This window comes from Macadamia integrifolia, chromosome 1 (genome assembly GCF_013358625.1).
Source record: "Macadamia integrifolia cultivar HAES 741 chromosome 1, SCU_Mint_v3, whole genome shotgun sequence".
NCBI classification, from domain to species: Eukaryota; Viridiplantae; Streptophyta; class Magnoliopsida; order Proteales; family Proteaceae; genus Macadamia; species Macadamia integrifolia.
Genome location: NC_056557.1, coordinates 1,966,246 through 1,993,422, shown reverse-complemented (window position 1 = coordinate 1,993,422; position 27,177 = coordinate 1,966,246). Strand labels below are relative to the sequence as shown.

Below are 27,177 nucleotides of genomic sequence, written 5' to 3'. Positions count from 1 at the left end.
TGTGGCAAAAAGTCAAGATGTTTTTCATTTTTTTGGGAGAAACCACCCTGCCAATCTAGTACAAGAAACCCTAGACGTAGCAGACACGAAATGACCATGCTGCTCCAATCCTTATGTGAACTGATTGCTGAAGATGCTCCAACATGTGATCTGATTGGCCAAAAAAAAAAAAAAAAAAAAGGAGAAGAAGAAAAATGCAATACATGGCAAAAATAGGGATGCTCCTATCCATTATCCAACTAATTCTTATCTCGTTCACCATCGACATTGACAACTGGGACTGCAATCAATGGTGTGGCCTTATGGAGCGAAATTCCCAACCTATCCTTCATGTCCATCTCCTCTGGTGTCATCCCTCTAGGAAGCTTCCAGTGGAAACGATTAAGGAGCGTGGCTAACATCATCTCCATCATCCTCTCTGCAAGTGGTAGTCCTGGGCACATCCGCCGCCCCGCTCCAAAGGGAATGAAACACAAGTCATTCCCTCTAAAATCTATTTCGGATCCTAAGAACCTCTCGGGTAAGAAACGGTTCGGGTTGACCCAATACGCAGGGTCTCTTGCAATGGCATATGCATTTATGAGCAATTGCGTGTGCTTTGGTATGTGGAAGTCGTAGAGATCTACGTCCATCAATGCTCGGTGGGGTAAGAGAAATGGCACTGTAGGATGTAGGCGCATGGACTCTTTTAGTGCTGCTTTCATATATGGGAGGCTACGGAGGTCTGATTCTTTGATGCTTCGGCCTCCACCGATTGTTTCAGAGAGCTCGCGTTCTGCTACTGATAGTGCGGTCGGGTTGTGAAGCAGCTCTGCCATTGCCCACTCCAACGTTGTCGTTGTTGTATCTGTTCCTCCAATGAACAGAGCCTGTGAAAAAAATTTAACCAAATCATGTGGGAGAGAGTGAGACATTGCCAAGTGGCAAAATAGTTGTTTGAAATTCAGTATCTTAAAAGTTTATATAACACATAAATGTTATATATCTGTGGATTCATGACAATGCGTTTGAGGGTATTTCATTAAATTACATTCTAAGTTTTGAAATATGACTAATCAAGACTATATATGATCTATCAAATGATTAAAATTATCACATCATTATTCCACATGGTATAATTAGAACCTCGATCAAATAAGTCTTTGCCCATTTGATAACCAACTTTAAGAAATAGTTGAAAGAAAAAGATTTGGAAATCGTTGAAGTAGACAAAAAGTTCAATGTAATGTGAATGAGAATCCATTCATGGCGGCAAGTTCAAATGTGAAGCTTAGGATGAAATGGTGAACGTTCCAGCCCAATGCAGGAAAACTCTCCTGAATTTATGCTGGGAATTTTACAACTCGATGGAGGCATAACAATTCAGGATTTAAAAAATTAATAAATCGGATTAAGAATTGGCTCAATCATCTTGAAATTGGCCAACACAGATCCTGATTCAGCCGTTTCGCATCAGAATATTCCTGTCAAGATTTCCTTAAATCGGTGGGTTGTCAGATCAAATGACCGATTCTAGGGTTCTGACCTATTCCAAATCGATCTGAATCAGAATCGGTAGGGACCTATTCAGTCACCGATTCCTGTTCTTAGGACCCTTGCGTAACATATAATCTAATACCGAGTCTTTTTCCCTAAAAAATATTGACTTAGAGAGAGAGAGAGAGAGAGAGTACCGAGAGCAAAAGCTTGATGTCCGAGAGACTGAAGTCATCGCCATGTTCATGGCTATAATCAAGAAGAACATCGAGGAAATCACCCGAGCTGACTGACCCAGAAGCTCTATGTCGCAGTCGACCATGGATGACATCCTCAAGCAAAGAATGGAGCCTATCGTAACAAACCTTAATTTCCCTCCTTATACCTTGTGGGTCAAATGGCCTAAGCATAGGAAAATAGTCTGCAACATTGGGTTTTCCTGCAAGATCCATAATCCTCCATATAATCTCCTTAATCTCATCCACGCTCTTTGATTTCTGATCATCAATCATATCAAAAGAGAAGAAAGTGTTAGACAACAAATTCAAGCTTGTACCAAAAACTATCCTCCCAACGTTGACTGAAGCCTCTCCTCCTCCTCCTCCTCCTCCTCCTTCGATCTCCTCCACCACACTCTTAACCATATCTTCCATTATCTGCAGCCTCAACGTGTGCATCGAATTCGAATCGAGTCTCTGTGTGGTGAAGATCTGAGTATTACAAAGCTTTCTGAGATTCCTCCAACGAGGTCCACCAGAAAGCCAAGTGATGGAGAATTCATGGCCGGTTTCTGCAGTTGCTGCATCGGGTATAGATCGACCCATGAAGGCTTGATCATGGGTTTGTAGGATTTCTTTCACAGTGTTCACGGAAGAGGCGACGATGGTGGTGACAAAGCCTAGACGGACGGTCATGAGAGGGCCGTGGATGGTGGCTAGTTGGGTTAGGGACTCGTGGGGTCTGTCACCAAGTTGGACGAGGTTGCCCAGGATGGGGAGACCTGTTGGGCCTGGTGGGAATTTTTTGCTGCTTGGGTTAATTAAGTGATTACGCAGGTGAAGGAGTCCATGGATGGAAATTAAGAGGAAGAAGAAGATGAATAGGAAAATGAACCAGTCCATGATCAGTGGTTGCAGCTACCTTGGGATGAAAGTTCAAAGAAGAAAATGGTGGACAACTTGATAAGGACTACCATTTGACTTTGAGTAGTGTCAGTTAGCATTTTGTTCTTTTTTAAATATTTGTTTCTCATGTAAAGCTTCTCTGCCTTGGACTTATCATCGGTGTTTTTGTCTTTATTGATGCAAAACAAGAGACCTTGCACGCTTGATTATTTGATCCGCAAATTACAAGGACGGTCAGATATTATTGGCACGCCGGTCCTACTTAGATGCACGAGCCAATGAGAATACAGACAGGGCATCTTCAACGCAGAAAAAAAAAAAAAAAAAAAGGCAATATGATCTTTTTGCATTTCGTTTTATGTAGGCATTTTCTCTGATTAAATCGATAGGGTTCATTTTATCTTAAGAAAAAAAAAAAAGAAAAAGGAAAATAGAACATTACCTGCATAGCCATTGCATTAGCACGTGAGCCAATGGATGAATATTTAAAGGCATCTTTTGTCCGCGCAACAAGCGGAACAAGCCCCTACTCCACAAACAGAGGGATGAGGGGAGTAAGGGCCTCTCCTGAAAAGAGAACATTGCCCCAGAAATAAACATAATTAACTTATATTTTGATAGAAAAAAAAAAAACAATACAGTTAAGACCGAGTTTCTCAGAGGCCATTGATCCATTCATTGTGACCTATTAACATCGTACAATAAAAAGGAGAAGAGTGGGGAGTGATGGGGTCACATGTGAACCTTCCATCATTCAATCATCGATGAAAGAAAACCTTTTCCATAAACTTGTGGGAAGTAGTAAATAATAACACAAGTGAGTTTTTATTGCCCCTAAAAAAAAAAAAAAAAAGTAATTGAGTTCTTTCCAGATGGGTCAAATACCCGCCACGAGGAGAGTATGACTGTACACTTCAGTTTGCTCATTTTCAACATTCGCCTAAAATCCAACTACCCTTTTCATGATAAAAACATGTATGACCCAAAAAATAGTTACAGTACGGGCCTGGAAACAGAGGTAATATTCAAGGTCCAGCCTATTCCATGCCATGGCTACTGGGCCACAGCCCATAACAATCCTCTCTATTAACTGGGTTGGGTTGAGTTGGGTTATGTTAGCTAGGGTTTTGATAGCACCACAAGAATGCATAGAAGAGCATTATGACTCCACTACCAATTGTACTGGGGCATATTGGCATCGTCACCACTGACCATAGTTCATGGGAACCGAAAAATAAAAAACTTTGTTCAGTTTAGCATGTTTAAGACGGTTAGAATTTTACGAGACGGTAAAATTATATGATCAAACATTTTGAGAGTAGTAACAAAATAAATTAAACGGTATAGATTTTAAGCATTGAAATCTAAAAATTATCGTATAAATTGCAATTAAAAAAAAAAAAGGAGATTATATAAAAATAAGGGAAAAGGATAGGTATGCTAGCGTAGTACTTAGGAATTAGGAATGTTAGCGGCATTTTGACTGTAAGATTTGATCAACATAAATTGAACCGTTGGAAGGAGAGAAGATAAACAAATTTTCAATGCACGGTTGCAACACCTTTACTCTCTCTCTCCTCGCCCGAAAAAATCATTCATTTACCTGATCTAGCAGGAGAAAGACAAATAGTTGGCACCGCCGCTGTTGATGGAGCAGATGCCTCCTCTTTCAGACGTAGATCTCCCGGCCGCCATGACCAAGGTGGTCACCGAAGTCGCCCAGACCTGATCGGTGCTCCAGTCCTTGGGTGAACGCCCCGATGAGGCCGTCAATCTCGCCTAGGCCATCGATCTCTGAAATCGATTCCGACAATGAAGAAGCTCAACCACCAAAACCGAAGCCGAGAGCAGGGAGAGAGGGACATTGGACCGCGAAAGAGAGTCCTGAGAGTGCACTAAAGATTTGCAAAGAGGGGGTAAGACTGCAACTCTAGGCGGGACGAGAGAGAGAGAGAGAGAGAGAGAGAGAGAGAGAGAGAGAGAGACGACGGGGATTGACAGACGTTGGTCTTTCCATTTTTCCAATATCAATTCAAATCTCAAGCCGACGGCGACGACGACGGAGAGAGGACCTGGTTCGCTCAACTGGTCTGTCGTCAGCTTCGCCGTGGCATCGTCTTTTGGAGCCAATACTGGTGCTGGTGCCAGAGCTAGTGACGGCCCTGGAGCCATTGCATCATAGATTGGCGACACAGGCGGTGCACCTGCGGGCGTCGGTGGTGTTGGTTTCTTGAGCCGGTGGGTTCTGGGGTCAACAGCCGGTGCTCCTTCTGGCTTCACCGTAGAAGTCTGTTGGGGATTTCTCCGGCGGTTGAAATCGTCTTGAACGGATTGGGGGATTAATAGTCATTCAATCCCGTGAATAACACCGTTGAGACGGGTCCCGCATCTGAATGGATGATTGCCGCGAAATTGACCTTCTTGTCAGAATCCGTATAGGTAAGATGAACATGATCGTGAGAAAGCGTCTTGTGCTTAGCTGACTTGCCGCCGTCGCTTCTGCTGCAGCCACAGTTGATATCGATTACCAGATAGTACCATTGCCATCGACAACAGCGGCGGTGCTAACTATTTTGCTTTCTCCGACTGGATCCGGTGAATGAATGATTTTTTTCGACGAGGAGAGAGAGAGAGAGAGAGAGAGAGAGAGAGAGAGAGAGTAAAGGTGTTGCAATCGTCCATTGAAAATTTGTTTATCTTCTCTCCATCCAATGGTTCAATTTATGTTGATCAAATCCTACGGTCAAAATGCCACTAACATTCCTAATTCCTAGGTACTACGCTAGCATATCTATCCCTCTCCCAATAAACTAGCGTTTAAAAGGCGTTTGAACTTTGAACTGATTGAGTCCAGTGACCATGTGAAATTGGGAAAGACGATTACTTTATGTACTACTCCTCCATGAAGATTCTTAAGATATAGATTTAGTCTGGTCAGTAAGATTTGACAATTGACATGCCTAATCCTAAGGACCCTTCACACACGCATAACACCTTCATATCTAATTCTCTTTACTTGTTCTATCCAATTATCAAAACTCGTAAATTAAGAGATTCTCTCTTCACATTGGTGAAAGAAAATTTGATCCTTTTATATCTATATAAGAGAGAGAGAGAGAGAGAAAATTTGATCCTTTTATATCTATATAAGAGAGAGAGAGAGAGAGAGAGAGAGAGAGCCTTAGCCTCATAGATCAGTTGGTGGTTTATAAGTCATGGCTCGACTACGAAGTAAGAAGCACTCAGGACTGTTGAGTATCGAGTATCCCCCTCAAAGAGCAAATCAATGAAGAATCGAAGGCCAGGTTAAGAAATAGATACAACTAATTATATTATCTACTAATACGTACATCATGATAACATTTACAATATTACAATACCCTTCTGCGATAGACCCCAAGGATATGGTCTCTCACAGAGATCTTTAAACCAGAACTACCTTGGGTCATGTCTCTACTCAACAAATTAAGTACTCCTAGAGATTTCTACTACCCTCCCTTACAAAATTAAAAAGATTTAAGAAATAAAAGATCAAAAATTGGTTAGATGTGGTGGTAACAATTAAGTACTACTACGACTGGACCAATTCATCAGAGAGTTCCTGTACCAGTAACCCAAAGATGGTGAGTTCAATTTCAATTGCCATCTCTTTCACCTGCTCTTTGTCTCTCCTCCACTCATCGCCTTCCCTTTTCAAGTCCAAATCAACCATCATGTCTATGGTATCTGACTCCACCCCTTTCCATGACCCCAATCTCTTGCTCACATTCTTCACCATTGCTTCCATGTCAACACCATCTTCATGCTCATCATCATACCTTCTTCCTTCCTCCCCGATCAGGTCTAGTATGAGTTGTTTCATGTCCCCTGGTGTTTTCTTCCCCTTCCCCTCTTTGTTACATAACTGAAACTGGCTATAAAGTGTTTCAACAAAACTCTCATCTTCATCTTGGGATACATAATTTTCATCACATTCTTCTTCTTCTTCATCATCATTATCCATTTCCAGCATTCTCTTCTCAAGCTCAATGGGATTTAAATCTGCAAGCCTTTCAAATCTTCGCAACTTATGTAAAAGCTTTTGCTTCGCTCCTGCAATCAAAGGAGCACTTTGTTTTAGATAAATTCATCACAAATGATTAAACTTTGTATGTAGAGGTGCATTTTCTTGAAAACAATGTGGTGAATCAAAATGTCAAGTTTTTTGAAAACATATGTGAAATGATAAGAATTTACCCTCCTTGAAAGGAGAATTGATGGTAATAAAGGAAAGCAATCAAACAACTACAACGTAAGGATACACATAGTTTGCTAAAGTTTCTACATCCACAGTGAGATGAAAGGACCTACACTAGCAAAGGAAAATAGGTTTTACAAACTCTCTCCGAGTTTGGATCTGGTGAACAGATATGTGAGGATTCAACACATGTCACAACGAACTAAGGTAAACAAAGAGATAAATTTCCTAAATTACCCCGATAGGCTTTGGTTTTTAACTGCCCTTTCGAGATATATGTAATCTGTTAAACCTATTAGTTGGGTCCTTAGTGCTCAACACATAAGAATGAATGGTGGGCTGTGGATAGCATCTGGGCACACATCCCAAGTATTGCCCCAACGTCGGATGCACAACAGAGAGGATCCAGATCCGGGTCTATGCTGAGTTGGGTTGGGTTACCCATGCGTAGATAAGAACCCAACCCAATCCTCAATCCAGAGATAAAGTCGGACTTAGTCAAGTGGATCACAGGATAAGGCAGGAGAGGGCAGGGAACGTACCAAAACAGCCAAACAATTAGAACAGTTTGCAGTAGAAGGAGCTCCCCATTGTACCAAGGACAATGCAGGGTCATCACATCACCCCGTGTGGTGCATGGTCCCACCGATTTGATTACATTTGGAACTTATAATTAGCAAGATCACCTTATACCTAAAGTTATATATAATGATATAAAGCACCCAATGCGGCAATGCCTATCTTGGGGAGATTATTATTGCCCACCATTCGTCATTCAGGGGCTCCACCCAAACAGGGTACCCTTAAATCCTTAAGTTCCTAACTCTCCTGATTCCTTGATTACGACCTTTCTCCTACTCCAACCCCTCAATCCAAAAGATCCAAAACTAAAACAAAGATAGAAAGATAAGTCCACCCCCAGCCCATTATTCTGAAAGGGACCATTCAACCATGAAAATATGAAACAGAACATTAAAACACAGACAACCAGAGTAGTATAAGAAATGAATGATATGATTATTAGGAAGAGCATTAACACAGACAACCAGAGTAGTATAAGAAATGAATGATATGATTATTAGGAAGTGACGTACTCTTTACGATGGCGAAGCTGTGGTGGAGCTCATAACTCTGCTCATCCTCTTCAAGCTCAAGCTGGTCATCATCATCCTTTTCTCCTCCTTCCTCACAGTCATAATCGAGCTGATAGTGTCGGTGGTCACCGTCATCGCTACTGTTGTCGCAATCCTTATCATCATCATCATCGATGTCGGTGTCGAAGGGTGGGTCTAATACAGAGACAGGACTGCATTGTTCCTTCTCTTCTTCTTCTTCTTCTTCTTCCCCAGCGTGATCCTTATTTCCCAAGCAATTCAGGCCTCCTTCTTCCCTCTGTTTCACCAAAAATCAAAATTTTCCCAATTAATCTCTCTATAAGAACAACTAAGATCAAAATTTAATACCCTTTTTTGTTTTCAAATTTCTGGTGACGAAATTAATCCCCTTTTACTAGGCAGAGGCGTGCCGGGGTGCATGATCAAATGTACAAATCCGAAGATAACAGTAAAATAACAGAGACAAGTCAGGCAAGTGTTCGATACGGGCAGGTGAGATTACCTAATTACCATAAAACGAAAGAATAATTGATAATCCCACAATATGTAGATGGAGGGTCATAACTGACATTTCATAGACAGTTCGCCGACAACTCAAGGATACGGGAACTCATCCAAGCCGAGTCACGACCCGGATCGCCCGTAATACATACTACTCGTAGCAAATTCTCACTCGTTTCCCCAGACGACTACTTTTTATTCTTCAACTTAATATAGAAGAAAAAAAGACATACCTCTTTTACGCGGCGTCTAGGAGATCTCGCCGGAGAACCGAATTCCGGCGTTCGGCGACCAGGAGAGGGGCTCTTTTGAAGGGCGAAACGGAAAGGACTCGAACAGAATGCCTTATCACACGAACCATAGTCTCCATTATTCCTCTCGTTGACAAGGAATTCAATCTCTTCGGAGTCCTCATCGGACCTGTTGCTACTTGAAGTCTCTAAATCTTCGGATTTATCTTCGTTACTTTCAGACCAGACACTGCTCAGTGTGCTGTTAGACGAGCACGATAAGCCCTTCTCGGAACCAACCCTGTTTCCATCCAAAGCCACCATTTTCTCTTCTCGGTCTTGTCGCCTCCCCATTGGAAATGCTTTGCGTCCATTTGACGAATCCCACCTCAAGATATCCTTCACCGACACCCTCATCTCGTTCCCTTTGATTTGTGGCTTTCGATTCCGCTTGCGGAGGTTTATCCTCTTCAATATAGATCCAAAGAACCCAGAACCCAGTGTCTTCCCAGTGGTTTTTGTGGAAGATGGTTGTTTCTGAATCCGGACGGCAGCTTCAACCAGCAGGGCTGCTGTCCTCGATGGGATGTGAATGAAAAGAGAATTCGAGTTTCTACAGGGGCTTTTCAATGGGGAAGAGAAATCGAAGAGAGGGGATTTTCTCAGGTCCGGAGAGTCGTGAAAGGAGAAAAGGCAAGCATTTCTACAGAAGCTAGCAGGAAAACTCGAGTTCTCAGAGATGGGTTTTCGTCTCTTAACCTGTAGGTGGCCTCTGGGTACCCATTTTTTCAGCTGGCATCGTCTCTCTTCAATGTAGTTTTGCAGAATGAAAGGTTCTTGATCTTCCACTAATAGCTCATGTAGATGTTTACGAGCCATGTTTTAATCTGCCCAAACGAGAAATAGGAAAGAGGAAATAACTTGAAGAAGCTTCAAATCACTCTGAGGCAGAGCTTCATAGAATAGTTGAAGAGATTTCAACTGAGGGAAGAGGAACGAAAATTGGGTACAAATAGGTGAGCAGACAGCAGAGAGAGAGAGAGGAAGGAATGAGGAGTCTTCGTGTTTGAAATATGGGTTTACGGTATCAAGGTGGGACTGTGACAGAGAAAAAAGAAATAATAAACAGAGCAAATAATGAGAGAGCGTTTTTTTAAGCGTGGGAGAAGGAGAGAGAGAGAGAGAGAGAGAGAGATGGAGCGAGGGGCTTTTGTTTTGTTTAGTATCTGGGACTGGGAGTGTCCTTATATTCACAGTGCACGCCGATACACGCGTCCTCTTTCTCTCTCATCGCTCCTGTTTCCATGTCATTTTACCACAGACTCCACTGGTAGATTTGCAGGGAACTGACTTTTAAGAGGGTGTTTGATTGGATAATTCTTTGAGATGACATTTTTTAGAATGATAAATCTTAATTTTTTGAGTTGTTTGATTCATAACCCTCATAAGTGAGCACAGAGACACGTGTCCTTTTTCTCTCTCATCGTTCCTATTTTCAAGTCATTTTACTATAGAGTCCAGTCATAGACTTGTAGGGGAATAGAGTTTTAGGGGGTGTTTGGTTCGGTAAATCTTTGGGATGACATTCTTTAGAATGATAATTCTTAATTATTTGAGTTGTTTGGTTTCACTAGGATGACCCTCATAAGTGAGCATCCTACTTCTCATGAATGACCATATTACAAATGATGTGTTTCAAATCTGAGTTTACCTCAACACTTAAACTCAGATTTGAACAACATTTTTATCACCTAGTATAAAAGGAGAAAGCGGACAGACGTTCTCTACGGAAGCCAATATCTCAACTCGTTAGAAACATGTACTAGCCTCAAGGCAACCAAACGATTTTTCAGAAAGAAACATAATTCAGAAGAATGTCTATCAAAAGATTTACTTTCATATCCGATATATACACCATTTGATTTACCGAACCAAACACCCCCTTAAAGAATTGGTATCGAATCCGTAAGGTATTGGTATCCGCCAATAGCAATATCAGTACGTTGTTGATACCATATCGGTGGTGGTACCTTACCAATTAAAGGTAAAATTATAAAAATTAATATTGTTATCGGTATCTTTGAAGGCAAAAACGTTTAGTATGGTGGATACTGATCAATACCGACTCGTATTGATATTGATTTTGAAACTAACTAAAACTCAATACTCGAACCAATACAATGGTTTAGATCATCATGATATCAAATACGCTATTGATCACAATCGATACCGATTGTGATATCACTATGGATTGGCCCGTATCGAATGAGATTGAACAATTGCAAAGAAAGATCGCATATGGGGTGAAAGCGAGGTTTGCTCAGAGGGGGTGGGTCGAGGATAGGAGGAGGAGGCATAGAGATGGTTGGAAGAGGCGGCAGGGTAATGGTGGGCTACTGGATGGGGAATATGGGAAGGAAAGTGATAGGTACCAAAGGTAATTGAGATTTTTAAAATATTATGGGACAACGAGAGGTGAAACTTTGAATTCTTGGGAAAATCGGTAAACAACTTTGAATAAATATTGTCTTTCTTATTTTGTAACGTTTTACCTCCGGTCTCTCCTATTATTTAGAGGACTTAGATTCTCTGTGATGCAATAGCGTGTCTAGTACATATCTGATGCCTAGAAACGCTTTGGACTGTATTTAATAACCTTGAGATCTATGCTTACGACATATGTCCTGTTGTGCCATGGAGGAATTCAATCCTTATCTAATAAGGGTTGGACAGGAATACCAATATTGATTTGAATCAATTATGATCCAATATTAATTCCTCAAAACATGAAATTTATTAAGGAAATGCCCATATTTTACAACCAACTCCCCTAACAATTTAATTTTTGGGTAGAGAATCATTGTCATCAGATTGCATGGACATATGGAAGGTGAAATGACCACTTCATCCGATGAGGCATCCCTATTAATAACCTATGTACACACTCCCATTGGCCAACCAAAAATCTGAATTAATCCTGACTTCGATTAAATTGGTAACAATTCACTCAAAATCGAGAATTGAGATCGAGCTTAGCCAATTCCAATCCAGATCGATTGATCCAGTTGATCCAACACCAATTGTTGAAACTCTTTTTTTCATTTATCTAAAACCAAAAAGAACTTGACCTTGGCTACTGTAGAGGTGGTAGTGGTAGCCTAAGCCAATCCGATTCCAGTTAGTCATTCACTGGATCTCCGGAGTCCGGAGTATTGGCTTTCTTCAGAAATCATTAGCGGTGGTACTTTTAAACCTAATATAACGATCGACTCTCTCATGATTTCGCAAATTTTGACTGCGGCGTTGATAGAGAGAGAGACACTGCTTAGGGCCTTAAGCTTTACTAGGAAGAAGAGGACAAAAAATAGGGGGTGGCGCCTGCCGACATTTTCCGATCCCGCCAGTCGGAAACTGACTGAACGCTATCTTTAACGGTCTCCTCTTCCCCCCACCTCCACTCTCTCTCTCTCTCTCCCTCTCTCTCTCTCTCTCTCTCTCTCTCTCTCTCTCTCTCTCTCTCTCTCTCTTGTTTCAGATAGTATCTCTGTCTCTCAATATGACCAATAAGAAACATCCATCTTACAGTCATTGTGATGTGGAGAGATCAGAATTCTGTCCAGGGAGTTCACTTTTTAGAAGCAATTCCACAGTTCCAGGTTCCACTTCCACGATTTCACCTTTAATTTGAAATATAGAAGAGAAAAAGGGAGGGAGAGTGAGAACTGAGAAGTGGAAGGAAGTAATGATCATCTTTTAAATAAAAAGGTAATAATTCATTTAAAAAAAGTATGAAAAGTGAAGAAGATATTGCTGTAGTGGTCCATCATCTCCCTGAAATGATATCACACCATCTGTTCGATTACCTCTTTCCATTTCTGCTATTCAAATCAGTAACTACCCAGTTCTGTGATTCCTGAACCATTGCCTGACTACAACCCGCTCTTCTTTTTTTTTTTAACGGAAACAGAGGCATTGGTTGATGATGGAGACCAAAAGGTAGCCATTTAGCCAGCCTGGTAGCACTGATGAGACTTAATAAATTCAAACTTCAAATCAAATCAAACCCATCTTTAGTTACCTGAGTTATTATAAATTCTAACAGCCAAACCAACATTCCTATCGAAAAAATCAACTCCATTGATAAAGGGTAACTCCATTCTTACATCACAACTCTTATCACTTTACCTTCATTTTTGGCTGGAAGTTGATCCCTTTTTTTTTTTTTTTTCTTTAAAAGGGCTTAAAAGGGCCCCTCCACTAGTCTTCCTGGTTTTCGTATAAATCAGGAAAAGGGCAAAAAGGCGTGACGTGTGTGAAGTTCTTTTCTTCTCTAACTGGATCACTAGAGAGAGAGAGAGATGACATCAAGGAATAGGAAGGAAGTGAAGAAAGTGAGCAAGTATCTGGCTAGGGACGAGGTAATTTCCATACTACACTAATGAACGTCTCACAGATTATTTTTATTAAAAATAATTCCCCCTACATCAATACATGTCTTCAATATATTGGAACTATGAGAACAAGCAGATATACTGGTATAATATATCTATAATGATTTTAGGTAAAGGCTATCAAAGGGCTAGATTTTATATAAATTTAACATGCATCCCATCAATTTAGGATATGGATATGCTTATGCTCAATTTATTAAAAATCTAATTAGATTATTTGTAACTTATAACATGATTTTTAGGCCAACCCTTTCATTAATTGTCCCTACCAAAATTACCAAAAAAAGAAAACTACGGCCCGAAAAAAACAACAGTTGCCATAACATAACATCAGGAATAATAAAGAAAACCTTTGTGATGGAATAACTACAGACAAAGTATCAGACAAAATATTGATTTAGGACCATTACAATAATTGCGAACAAAGTATTAAACGAAATATTGATTTAGGACCATTACGATATCATGATGATGTTGTTTACTTATTTTTTTTGGATAAAAATCATAGAGAAAAAAACACTATGTTTGAGAGTCCAGGAGTTTGGCCTAGACTCATAGGATCAAATGACTGCTCTGCCCCCATGAAAGATACAAAAAGTCACCATATTTTAGGTACACTCAGTGACCCGCACTGATGCAAATGGTTTGCTCCTAAAAAGACAACTCTTCTCCAAAATAAATTTACAAAAACAAATATCATACCAAATAATAAAGTAGGGAATAGAAAATTTGTTAACACTCTATTGAAACCTATAAATTTTACAAAATTGTAGCTTTTCATATTAAAAAGCTGTCATCATAGAGCCATAAATCTGGTGATTTCCTACCACTTCATTATTCTACATCAACTAGCCCTATTATACTTTTCTTTCTTTTCTATTAGTAAGAGGGCCCATTATGCTTCTTTTAGTGTATTATATATAATAGCCATGACAATAAAGGAATAAAGATTGAATGTTGTTGGTGAGTAGATTAATACAAATGGCCCACTAACAAAGGAGGGTCGGTGAGTGACACTATTCATGCTTATGTCCTTTGTTCTTATCTTCCTTCTCACCTCTGTATTCTTTTCAATTCCCTCACTTCCGTATGTGGATAATATAGGCTTATATTATATTACTAATTTAGTTTTGTGGAGTCTAGACACTACTAATCACAAATGTAAACGTATTACAAGTAGTAAGTGAATCTTACTAATTTAGTTTTGTGGACTCTACCCACTACCCACTAATCACAATGTAAAATAGCATGTGCAGCTTTTTCTATCCCTATTTTATTTTTCACTCCAGTCATTCTGGAATATTCCTCCACTTACATTTCATATAAAGAAATGCTAAAATTATTATAGATATGGAAATAAAAAACTCTTACAATGTCAAAGTGGGGATTCTTTTCAGGCCTCTCATTTAATGAGTCATGAGATTCACATTGACACTTCTTCTGTTTAGACAAAATGTGGGTTAAAAATTCTCTCATTAATCGGTATCATTTCTTACTGTGACATTGTGGGAAATCTAGCTTTACTCATAAATACATGGGGAAGAGTTTTCTATCCAAAAACACATTCCTACACCAATGGGGGGGGGGCAATGATAGTGTCCAAGGAAACATCTACAAGGGTTGAATTTTTATCTTTCATAAGAAGCCAGTCATTCATTTCATAAGACCTATATGATTGGGTGCAAAAGCCAAGCTCCTCGATAGACTCCTTTTTCCTTGAATATATATAGCGAAAAAGTTTACGAATAAGACGATTAAATTCTAAAGCAAATAATTTATTAGGAAAAAGTTTCACACTTTTCTTTTGCAAGCTACAACGTGTTTTATTTTTTTTATTTTTCCTTTAGAATTGGTCGGTCAATCTTCCTATAATTAAGGTCCATCAAAGTAAGTTTATTCATCAGTTTATACATTTTTATTGAGGTAGAAAGCCCATTAATATATGTTGATTATTCAAAAAGAATCATGTTTATGATGGAAATATTATAAGTCAAATTTGATTACAACCCCAAGATTTAGTGGAAAACGTTATATGTTTTAAGTGCCCTCTTATTACTAAATTTATTTTGTTTAAGATTATGTCCCTAAACACTTAGGAAATGAATCTAACATTGAAGTCAAGGTTTGTCTTCTTCATGACATGACCTTATTACTTAAATATGAATAAAATTACTTGTATTTAATTGGTGAGACATTATGTCGCACTGAATTATTCCACATATTTGCCTATGATTCTTTCTATTTATAGGCATCATTATCTTGTTAGGTGGAACTAATTGGGCGGAGATTGATATTTTTTACATAGGACTTAATTTCTCTTCATTCATGATTAAATCTCATGATTTAACCCTCTAATTAGACTGAAAAATGATAATTTTGATGTCATACAGTAAGGAGTGAGAGTTAACAATGAAACTGAAGTCAAATCATAGCAACATACATAAGGATAATCATTTGGTGTCAAGTGAGAATCAAGGCTTAAGAATGTGCTCTCATTTACTCTTGTGCAGACATAGGAGCTGTGCGCATTCCCTCTCAAGAAATAATTCTCTTTATTCTATGAGAAAATAGGTTTCTGTGGGGGAATGTTGATATATGGAAGGGCAAAATGACCAACACTACCTACCCCTCATGAAATGAAAAATAGCGTCTCTATTTATGCCTTCTCGTGCATTCATTGGCCTTTGCAAACATGCAGGAATCACACTCCCTTACAGAAAATGCTTCTCCTTATTCTATTTAGCTTCATTTTTAGATGGACCTGAATAACTTCAAGCAGTCAATAATAATAATTAGGTCCGGTCTTGGTCGGGCTTAATTGGGCTCGGTCAATTTATAGGACTGCACTGTGAACGCCCGTTTAGCTAAATGGGTTTAGCTAGCGTGGGCATGCCTACTTAAAATTGAGTTTTAACTCATAACTAGATAAATTTCCATTCTAACTGAGTTTCTCATAGCTAGAAAAATTTCCATTCAGTACAATGGTTAGATTGTAGTACAAAATCTCATGTTCTTTTATAAAATCTAGGTACCACCATGGTTGCAGTAATTGGATTCGGATCAGATGAATTGTTCGATTTGAATCTGAAATGGCCAAGCCCGATCCCAATTTTAGTCTATCCCTGCAACCGGCCTCTTTAGAATCACTAGTTGTTCATATCTAATCTTCATTTTTTGCCATTGTTTTCTTCTTTTAGTCATTCAATGTCAGAAAATTATCTAAGATCCCCAAATTCATTGAATAAATAAATAAATAAACCTCAACAAATCACAGATTTTGGAAAATCTCTATTTAATCTCTCGATTACAATTACCTCTTGCAGTAAATCCCCAAGTTCATTGCATAAAAAACTCCAAATATCTAAGATTTTGAAAAATCTTTGTTTCATCTGCTTGAATCCAATTACTTGAAACTTGCATTGGACTCACTTTTTTTTAATACAAATAGTATTAAAAAAAAATAAAAAAAATACAAATAGTATTAAAGGGGTCAAGCTAGATCGGGTTTAAATGAGTTGGTTCAAGTTGGGCTTGTAAATGTGTCGGGCAGATCAGATGCCTTTCGGGCTAGGCGGCTGCACCATGTACTACCTGTTTAATAAACATATTGAGCTTATTAATCGGGCTGATCTAGGTCGAACCATAAACGATAAACGTGTCGGGCTTGGTCAGGCCTACCGGTGCAGGCCTGGAATTGACACCCTACTACTACTACTACTACTACTACTAATAATAATAATAATAATAATAATAATAATAATAATAATAATAATAATAATAATAATAATAATAATAATAAAGTCATCACAGTCCCCAAACACAAGAAGAGTCGCAGACATCAGCGTGGTGAAAGAGGATATTAATCCAAGTTAAGCTTACAAACAAATATTCTTTTGGAAGATTCCCATCTCCCCCATCGTCAACCTCAACCTCATGAGCCCTCGATCAGCCTCTCTCACGTGTTATCTTCCATATCTGTGGAAGTGGACTTGTCAAATAAACCAGATCAAAACAAATTTATATATATGCCAGCCTTATAGCATTTCATTGAAGCTTCTTGTACTGATGGGCCCTCTCTCTGTCCCCAACAAGAAATCTCCAAACCCAGAGAAAGTAACAGAAATAACTGTGAAGAATTCTTCATCTTCATCATCATCAAACTCAAATCTGGTCTTAATACATGAACCAGTAGTACAGAGTAGTACACAGACAAAGAGAGAGAGAGAGGGTAGGATACATTTAATTGGGATTTATAATCTTTGTCTCTTATCGTGTCGGTGAATATATTCGGGAAGCTACGTACCTTCAAACCATTTTCCTATTTCCTCGTTAAGGATCTTCCAGGAAACAGAACCACAGCACAAATGGAGTTAAATGTAATTATAAATAATATTTCTTATAACGTGCATGAACTGGTTATTTAATTGGTTGTCTGAATTCAAGTGAACATTACTTAGTTTTTAATTGGATTCTTCCATGAATTACGTTGAGATGATTAAACATATTTTTCTTGAGTTTCATTCAACTAATTAACTCTTCAATTAAATTAAAAATGGTGAGAATAGATTAATGGAGGGAGGGAGAGGTCCATGTAGTGCAGTACTGTCAGTTGTTCTTGAAAATCAGGTCATACTCTCGTGACACTATCCGCCATTTTTTGCATATTAAAAACAAGACTTACCTATGTTTATCTTCTTCTTCTTTTTCTTCTCTCCTCTGCTAAGCTGACTCAGTTTTTTTTTTTCTCTGGAATATGGCATGGTTACAATCCTTATAAAGAGAAGCAACCGCAAAAAATAAAGCAAAAAAAGAAAAGGAATACATCAAAGAGATTTATTCCCATCAGCATGCCTAAAGAAGTATAATGCTTCTCTTTTTGTCACACGATTATAAATGGGTTAGTTCATGTAAAAAAGGATCTGATGAATATCTCATTGATACTTTCAGCTTAAAATGAGTAGAGGAAATAGTTAAAATTACAAAAAATATCATTTTATATATTTATAACATTTGAATGTATTTGATAATTTTATTAAGGACAAGAGAACATTAATCATCCACATGGCTACTATGCCACTGCATGGCCCAATGGGAGACTAAGTATAAAAGCATCTTCAACGCATGCATGCAAGGATAGTCGGATATTTTTTGTATCTATAGGGAATAGAAGGCACTAGACGGTTAGCATTTCTTCCCTCTTTTACTAATATTAGGAATTGAATTTTGAACAATTTTCCTTTCTACTTTGGACTAAAATTTGTCCATCCCCCATCATAGGGACAAACTCATGCACTACAGAGTGACAATAAATAAGTTTCATACTTCAATAAGCCCTAAAGGATTGTTTTTATAAAAAAGAAAAACTCTACCAAGAGGTCTCAGGTTCCAACCACTGAGGTCTCCTACTCCCTCTCCCTGGGTCCCCCTCCCTCTTTAAAAGCGCCACTTTTCCCCCAAACAACAGAATAGGTTCATAGGACAGAGTAGAGACACCATATTTCATAGATGCAAAGGCGTTAAAAGACATTATAAGACTACAAATGTGTGAGGATAAAATTTCATCGATGCAAAGGCATGGACGCACACGTGGAGTCATGGGACTTCAGCCCTTTCTCCCTTGGAGTAGTGGGGGCTCAGCCGCTCAGCCACTCAACCACCTCACTTTGGCCTTTTGCTTGGTCAAACGACAAATTCTGACCGCCGTCTGATCACAGATGACGACGTGGCACATTTCTAACATTGGATTCTCGCATTCCATACTCTATTTATAGTTCGTAGCTGCTCCCCCATGCATTTATATTATATAAACAACAGATGAGACAGTGAGACACCAACCCTTAACGTGACAGAACTTCTGAGTCTCATCTCTCAGTGTGTCCCTATCTGACTTTTCTCTAGTATTTTTGAGTCTTTTAATTATGAAGCTCTCGCCTTCCTCTCACGGGTGTCGTAGCCTTTAAGCCCATTAGGGGTACCCACCTCGAAGTCATCACAAAAATGGAAGGCAAAGAAGGAACAGAAACTCACTAAAAAATACAGAGAGAGAGAGAGAGAGAGAGAGAGAGAGAGAGAGCCATTTATCAGAATCTTTGTTTCTGATTTCCATTATCTCATTTGTCTGAGAGTGTATCCATCCATGTCTTTACTCCTTACACTAACAAGAAGGGAAGATCCAGAAATTTAAGTGGTGATGGAACTCTATTATTCTATTTAACAGGTGGTGGTCAATTGGGACATCAAGATATCTCCTAAGATTCCCCATCCCTTTTGTCCTTATCAATCTCTCCATTGAAGATGGATTGATTCTCTTCACCTTACCTAAGAGGTGCTTTCCATTCATGCATTCTGTAGGGAAATTATTATTATAGGATAAATGCATTATAATTATTGTTTTTATTTTATAATATAAAAGAGTGATTTGATAAATCTGACAATTTTACATTTAAGAAATTATTTGAATTAGCACATATTAAAATATTTTTGTCTTAAATTCAATAATTTTTTCTCCGTGTAATGGTATATCCTTTCATGCATTGTTCCTTTTAGCTTTGTAGTTATAAACTTGTAATGGTTTGTTTCATAATGTGAACAACTTCAATTGGGTAGAAAGTTGACATGTGAATAAAAGATTATGGGGTCTTCTCATCTATAAAGAGAGCAGCGAATATATGGTTCTAGATGAGTGTACTTTTCATTCACTCACGGTGGAGGAAAATTTTCTTTTTAACACATTTCAAAAGTTATGTATCAGAGTGGACTAGCTAGTAAAGGTCGTAGATGAAACCTTTTGTAGGCTTATGTTCCTAATATAGAAAGTGGTCAAAGTTTTACCGCTGATTGTTACATATAATTTATAAACTAAATTCGCACTAATCCCACATCTTTTTTGTTTGTCCTTCTGGAACTTTCATTGCCCTAAAGCAAAGAACCTATCTATATTATTATACCTAAGTTTTTGCCTCATTGCCTTTAAAACACATTGCCATAACTCATACACATATCTACCCAAATCAAAATAATAATAATGGTCTTACCAACCAAATGGCTCTCCTATACTACTAAATTAATTATCTCAGCAAGTACTACATATTTTAATCCCTAATCCATCCATCCGCGTACCCATCGTCCTTTTCTTTCCTTGGGTAAGGAAACAAGCAAGGCTATTTAATTGTTGGGAGAGGGTTCTTTGGGTTGGTAGGTGGGGTTACCACCCCCTAGTGAGGAATCTAAAGCTTTCTTTGGATGCTTTAATTGCGGAAATGGTTTCGTAGTGCTTAAATTTTATAAATTATCAACAATATCATCCTCTACTAATGTGATAAGTTTCAGGTCATAATGCATGGTGGGTATAATTAAAATTGTAATAAGAGGCCCTAAATGATGGACTATATAATTGAAATGGACCACAAAATTGAACATACAAATGATTTAAGAAGTGTTCCATCCAACAAATTAATTAACTCAGCCAAGTTGCAGATTAGGCTAAAGTACGATCAGTTAAAGTCCAAAGTTGGGTTGGATTGTGCTTGGGCTTTTTCCCTTCTAGAACTTGGTTGGGATCGATCAGACTATGTTTCAGCCCACTAAACCAGTTTAGTGCCACTTCCTATAATCTTCAATCAAGCCTCAAACTCTAGATTATGTTAGAAGGAATGAGTCCAGGAACTTGCCTGGCATTTGAATTTTGGACCTAGTTTTCTTTCAGTGAAGGTGAAGAGTGAATCTCTTCATCCATAGGTTCTAGTGCTTTAGTGGGATTCCAAGAGCATTGCTAAGAGTACTTCAGATATTCGACATATAGGGGGGGAAGAGGAGTCATTGTGAGATCACAGTGGTGGATTTCTATTCACCCACAGAAAGTTTCTCCTTATATTTTTGGCTGATTTTGGGTTGGGTCTTCTTAGCTGTTGGATGCTCATTACATCTCACCGCTTGCTACGGACAATTTGAACTCTAAATTGAAAGGCTACCCTGAAATTCAATATTAACGTAGGAATTTCCTAAGCAAGTCATTATATTTTTATCCAAACATATTGTATTATTAACCACTGAACGTGGGCTTATGATGGATTGGAAGAAATGGCTTTGGGTCCTAATACCGAATTGGGTACGGGCCCAGAGGCTTGGACATAACCTGATCTGCCTGGTTTGAACTCCAATCCGCAACTCTCAATAGCGAGTTTGATGATTTTCAGTATGGTTTAGCATACACAGTGGCAGGGTTGGATCCTCTGTCGTGCAACAGAGCGTTTGGTGCACATCCAACTCTTAGAAACAGCTTGGGCTGCCTGTGACCACCTTGAGCTCTATACCTAACCTTTTCTAGCAATTGGATATGTGCCACATACCTTATTGCACCACAATGGAATTCAATCCACAGTGGCAACTGGCCACGTGGTCCTTATAACGAATGTTTAGTGTAAGCAAACATGGGGATGATAAACAAGGGTAGGCAACTCTGACCCGCCTGGTTAAATGGGTTGGGCAGAGGTAACCGTAACATTTTACCCTTTACCCTTCCTATTTACCCTTTACTCGCTTCGCTAGCTGTAGGACCTATTAGTCCATGGGCTATGCCCCAGCCCATTATAAATACCGATAATAAATTGGAAAAATCCATATCATATAATCGAAGCACAGTCAAAGTCCATCCCATGGAGGTCCAATAACTGCCACATGGTAGATCACATTGAGTCTAATTTTAACATATTGGTAGACCCCCAAGGTCGCCTGTTCATATGCTAAGTTTCATCATATCCGAATTTATTATGTGACAAAATAGGGATTTGGAAATCTAAGGCTATGGGAGAGTTCGTAGTAGCCGTTGGAATACTGTAAATGCTAACAGACATACATGGGAATGCATATAATAAATAGCAGGATATTTGACTAAAATGGATGAAACTTGACATGTGATTAACCCAAAATACATAAAATCTCTCTATTCTTTTTTTTCTATTATTATTTTTTTGCTAACGCATTTTTTTGCTAACGTCGGGTATCCAGGCCTTTGGCCTGACTAGTCCCATGGGTCCATATTGACCTCACAATCGCATGGATCGGATCATTCTAGGATTGAATAAGAACCATTCAACTTTCACTGAAAGCAGTGAAGAGTACTAAACACCCCCATGTAAGTGGCCCAAAGTGTGCCTAATGGGAATCGAATAACAACCTCTCTATTCAATAGTGGGAATAACCAGTTGTCCACATCATAAAAGAATAGTGGGTGTGTATGAAAGGTTCCTGACAGAACCATAGTAGAGTTTTTCAAAATTTATATTTGGGTTTTCTTTTATATCGCTATGCCTAATGAAGCACAACATTTCACTATTTTCCATATAATAATACATATGTTAATAGATGTGATACATGACCACCAAACGAAGCTGGTAGCATCAGCTTCTTGACCATGACCAACTAAAGTTAAAGTTCCGTAAAAAACATTTCCACTGCTTAACTAAACTTGAAATAAAACACATATCTTTGTAGGGATTGGAGGTTGTTAATAAATATATAATATATTGGTCTACGGAGGAATCATGATGCGGGAATTGAAAATGGATTCTACGAAGTTCTTTCCATTACTTGGTAGAAAAGATTGAAAGCCATCAGAGATAAAGGAATTGGATCCAATCAATGAAATGAGACTCAACGAGAGACAAACATTTATACCTATACTTTCTAATCGACATTGGGGACAAATGATGCTATCCTACTGATGTAAGAAACTTTCAAGGCACGATAGGACACGGAAAAGACCATGCTATCCCTACTCACCATTAGGAGATATTCCCCCGAGCTGGTGTGCACCAATAAGATAGCGTTCTGTTTCCCTTGATATTATATTCAATTCTATCGTATCAAGTAAATGAAGAGATATTCCAAAAATAAAATAAATGATGTGATACAAAGGAACAGGATATAGCATATATACATTTATAGAGCGAGGGAATACGAAATGGAATAGGGGACAGATTCCAACACAGGAATAAATTCTATTTTCCAGTTGCCTGGAGAGAGAAGGAATGAGGAGAAAGTGGGAATAATCTGGACCCTCCATGTATGGAAGCCACCCTCTAGCATGGAGGGTCTAGATCTTTCCCCACCCGTCCATAGGTTGGGAGATGATCCGGAGTTTAGAAACGCCCATGGAAACTACTAAGAGCTTATTGTTAGCCTCCATGTATGACCTCATTCTCTCTCTCTCTCTCTCTTTCTAGCCTCTCCACCCTCTTTCCCTTTCCCTCCACGTATCTCAGCATCCTAGTCAAGCTCTTTCTCCCAAATTGACACGCAAGATCTTTATCTAGACCCTGTCACTCACCTGCAACCCCAATATATAAGTGATCAGATCATGCTATGAACCTATTGAAGCACAAAGAGAGAGTATAGAGTAGTGATGGATAGCAAAGAGCAAAGTACTCTTAAGGTTGTGATGTTTCCATGGTTGGCTTATGGTCACATATCACCCTTCCTAGAGCTGGCCAAGCAACTCTCCAGGAAGAGCTTCCAGATCTACTTCTGCTCCACACATATAAACCTAATTTCCATCAAAGATCAGATCTCATCAGACTCAGCCATTCAATTGGTAGAGCTCCCTCTTCCTTCCCTTCCAGACCTCCCACCTCATTACCACACAACCAAGAACCTCCCACCTCACCTCATGCCCACCCTCAAAACTGCCTTAGACATGGCCCAACCAATCTTTTCTCATCTCCTCAAAACCCTCAACCCTGACTTGCTAATCTATGATTTCATCCAACCCTGGGCCCCCACAGTGTCTTCCTCCCTCAACATCCCAGCCGTCCATTTCTTTTGTGCTGGAGCAGCAACTTTCTCCTTCCTTCTCCATACCTCCGAGAAGCCTGACCTGGAGTTCCCCTTTCAAACCATCCATCTCCATGACCATGAAGAAATAAAGATTTCCAAGCTTATACAATCCTATACCAATAACATCAGGGGCATGGACCGGCTTATTCAATCCATGGACCGGTCTTGGAGCTTCATCTTGATCAAGACTTTCAGAGAGATTGAAGCCAAGTACTTGGATTACTCATCTTATTTAGTAGGGAAGGAGTTTATACCCATGGGCCCACTTGTTCAAGAACCGTCCGATCATGTAGATGATCACTTCTACATGGAGTGGCTGAAGGGGAAGGATCGGTCTTCGGTGGTTTTTGTTTCGTTTGGAAGTGAATACTTCTTGTCTAAGGAGGAGATGGAAGAGATGGCTCGAGGGCTTGAACTTAGTGGGGTGGACTTCATATGGGTGGTGAGATTCCCTGAGGGTGTCCATATGAGTCTTCATGAGGCCCTGCCTCAATGGTTCCTTGATGGAGAGAAGGGGCTGGTGGTGGAGGGTTGGGCCCCACAGGCAAAAATATTGCAACATTCCAGTGTTGGTGGGTTTGTGAGTCACTGTGGATGGAGCTCTGTGATGGAGGCTATGAAATTTGGGGTTCCCATTGTAGCCATGCCCATGCACCTTGATCAACCTATTAATGCTAGGTTGGTGGTGGAGCTTGGTGTAGGGGTGGAAGTGAAAAGATCAAGAGGTGGAGATTGGAAGTTTGAGGGAGAGGAGATGGCGAAGGGGATTAGAGAGGTGGTGGCTGGGAAGAAAGGGGAAGAAGTGAAGAGGAGAGTTGAGGAAATGAGGGAGAAGATAAACATGGGAGAGAAGGAAATGGATGCAGTGGCTGAGAGGTTGCTGCAGCTTTGCAGGAACAATAGAACAAAGGACTTCTGTTCTCTTAATTAGGCAAATGAATTGCTTACTCTGTAATTCCATATTACCAAACAATAATAAAATCAAACCTGTAATTCTCACATCATCTTTTGGCGGCACCCCACTCCCAGAGTCTCCTACATCTTCACCCACCTTCCTCCCTGCCAGCAACCTCTACCTCACCTTTCCTTCTACCATTAGTCATCCTCTTTTGCAACTCTCATTCATTTCACCTTTCTCTTCAACCTCTTGTCCCACCCTTCTTTACATTTCCCACCCCAACCCTTCTACACAATTCCCGTCCCATCCCCTTTTCCGCAACCCCCGCCGCCTCTTGTTAGACGCAAAACTTGCCATCACTTTGACTCACACAGTTGGAGGTTGGGTATTGTCAATTGAAGAACATAAGAATTGCTTTTGTTGTTCTTTTGAGTTGTATAGGACAACATGTAATAATAGACCTAATTTGAAGACACAAGTTCTTCCAATTATGGATAAATTGAAAGAGATTGGTGATAAAGTTATAGATTTTGCATCTACTTTCATATATGTTAGGTTTTATGTCTTATATTATGCGAGACTCATGCGGTTATTAGTGAACTTGAGTCTTGACTCCCTTTTCTTTTTGCATCTTCCCTAGTGATCGGGGCCCTTGGATCTGTGCTACATGACATGTCGCATGATAGAGAATTCCAACTCCCCCCCCCCCTAAAAAAAATGAAAGGGGATTTATTGAACGGTGAAAGATGAAACCTGATGTACAAAATTAAGAACATCCTCAGGAAAAAGAGGATTTCCAAAGACCCTAATGAGGATAAGGCACTATTAATTTTGTTTTGGAAATAGTGGGGAACAATAATAAATGATCTATTTACGCAAATGGAGGAACAAATTCAATACAAGTCTAAAAGGATTTTTTTTTTTTTTAATAAGTAGAAGAAGTCCATTAAGAAGAAAGAAGAGATATTACATCAAACTATGACTTCCGCTTGTCAAAGGGAGCTCTTTTTTTTTTTACCCAAGAGCTATTAGTTTCATCAAGCAAGACCACATCAAATGTGGGCTTGAAACAAAAAATGAGATTAGACAAAAAATGTTGGACTTAAAAAAAGGAGGAATTTCACATAAAAAATTAAGTTATGGTTTTATAGTTAGTGATAATATGTTCAAGATATTTTGAGTCACTTCACATAGTGTTGATCCTCCATCCCTCCTCTGTTGTATTCCTTATTCCCATAAGTAGTCCCCTAATGCTTGCATGAGAAATGTTTCTTGTCAGCAAATAGTCAGTACTAAATGAGATACCATTATCACTAACAATAAGATATGTAGCCTAAGCTGATATATTAGTTTCTGTGTTAGTGACTCCCACATATAGATCAAACTTGGTGTATCACAAAGGGACAATTTGGATAAAAAGGAAGAGGCAAGTGGAGTGAGTTCACCTGGTTGGTAATATATAGGGTGCTTGCTTGGACAACAGTCAGCTGCTTCATGGGGTGAAGAATCAAAAAATGATTTTGTTTATGTTATTTCCTTAAGTAATAAGATGCAATGATAAAATTATTGAAATATATATATATATATATATAATAAATAATCTTTAGGAACATGGTGATAAAAAAAATACATTATAACATGCTTAAAAGAGTAATCAGCAATGGCTTCAATACGTAGACCCAAAAGGCTCGCAACCCATAATCTTTTAAAAAACTCACAATAAAGAAAATAATGTTCTAAAGATTCCGGTATGTATTGACATAATCCATTAATTGTATCAATGTTCATATATTTCTTCAGGATGTCCTTGGTAGGAACTCCTCCATTAGCAAGTCTCCAAAAGAGGTCTTAAATTTTTAACTAAGTTCGAGTTTTCAAAGAAAATGACACTAATGAGAAAAAAATGATAAACATATATACATGTGATATTCCAAATTGGTTAGTAGACGATCCAACAGTAAAGTGTGTGATAACCAATTTGGTAATAAGATCCCTATTTTGAAAAACTTCTGGTTCTAGGTATTGTTTTAAAAAAAATAAGAATTTTAGATATAATGAGAGGAGGAATAACCCAAAATTTCAGGTGCTGCCACAAGTGTAAAGGAATTGAACATCTTAAGGGGACTTTACCAAAAAAAAAAAGAACATCCTAAGGGGAGATGAAGGCATAATCGCAACTGTACTAGGCCTAGCAGGATAGCACAATTAAACGGGCACGTAGTTGCCATGTGTTGGCTTTTTGCTTAAGCCACGTGTTAATTTACTTACATTATTAGGTTCACAAAGTGGCTTCCAACGGTCCAATGCAGTGA

At 39.0% G+C, this 27,177-nt stretch overlaps 3 protein-coding genes across 3 annotated transcripts; 1 reads left to right on the top strand and 2 right to left on the bottom strand.

Annotated features, from left to right (window-relative positions):
• LOC122077075 (geraniol 8-hydroxylase-like) lies at positions 1 to 2,762 on the bottom strand. The gene is made up of 2 exons (XM_042642854.1): positions 1,674 to 2,762; positions 1 to 869 (listed from the first exon to the last, which is right to left on the bottom strand). The coding sequence occupies exons 1-2, from the start codon at positions 2,595 to 2,597 to the stop codon at positions 240 to 242; spliced, it is 1,554 nt and encodes a 517-aa protein (XP_042498788.1). The 5' UTR covers positions 2,598 to 2,762; the 3' UTR covers positions 1 to 239.
• Positions 2,763 to 5,906: 3,144 nt separating this feature from the next.
• On the bottom strand, positions 5,907 to 9,885 carry LOC122081170. The gene is made up of 3 exons (XM_042648209.1): positions 8,687 to 9,885; positions 7,932 to 8,229; positions 5,907 to 6,692 (listed from the first exon to the last, which is right to left on the bottom strand). The coding sequence occupies exons 1-3, from the start codon at positions 9,560 to 9,562 to the stop codon at positions 6,172 to 6,174; spliced, it is 1,695 nt and encodes a 564-aa protein (XP_042504143.1). The 5' UTR covers positions 9,563 to 9,885; the 3' UTR covers positions 5,907 to 6,171.
• A 13,651-nt stretch (positions 9,886 to 23,536) lies between these two features.
• LOC122079381 (UDP-glucosyltransferase 29-like) lies at positions 23,537 to 24,898 on the top strand. Its single transcript, XM_042645799.1, has one exon. The coding sequence runs from the start codon at positions 23,537 to 23,539 to the stop codon at positions 24,896 to 24,898; it is 1,362 nt and encodes a 453-aa protein (XP_042501733.1).
• The last annotated feature ends 2,279 nt before the right edge of the window (positions 24,899 to 27,177 follow it).

What these genes read in the sequence shown, in the direction of transcription:
- LOC122079381 (XM_042645799.1), top strand. Translation starts at nt 23,537, where the DNA reads ATGGATAGCAAAGAGCAAAGTACTCTTAAGGTTGTGATGTTTCCATGG.
- LOC122077075 (XM_042642854.1), bottom strand. Translation starts at nt 2,597, where the DNA reads ATGGACTGGTTCATTTTCCTATTCATCTTCTTCTTCCTCTTAATTTCC. An exon ending in ACATCAAGCTTTTGCTCTCG is followed by an intron (nt 870 to 1,673) that starts GTACTCTCTCTC and finishes TTTTTTTCACAG; the next exon opens with GCTCTGTTCATTGGAGGAAC.
- LOC122081170 (XM_042648209.1), bottom strand. Translation starts at nt 9,562, where the DNA reads ATGGCTCGTAAACATCTACATGAGCTATTAGTGGAAGATCAAGAACCT. An exon ending in CTAGACGCCGCGTAAAAGAG is followed by an intron (nt 8,230 to 8,686) that starts GTATGTCTTTTT and finishes TTGGTGAAACAG; the next exon opens with AGGGAAGAAGGAGGCCTGAA. An exon ending in CAGCTTCGCCATCGTAAAGA is followed by an intron (nt 6,693 to 7,931) that starts GTACGTCACTTC and finishes CTTTGATTGCAG; the next exon opens with GAGCGAAGCAAAAGCTTTTA.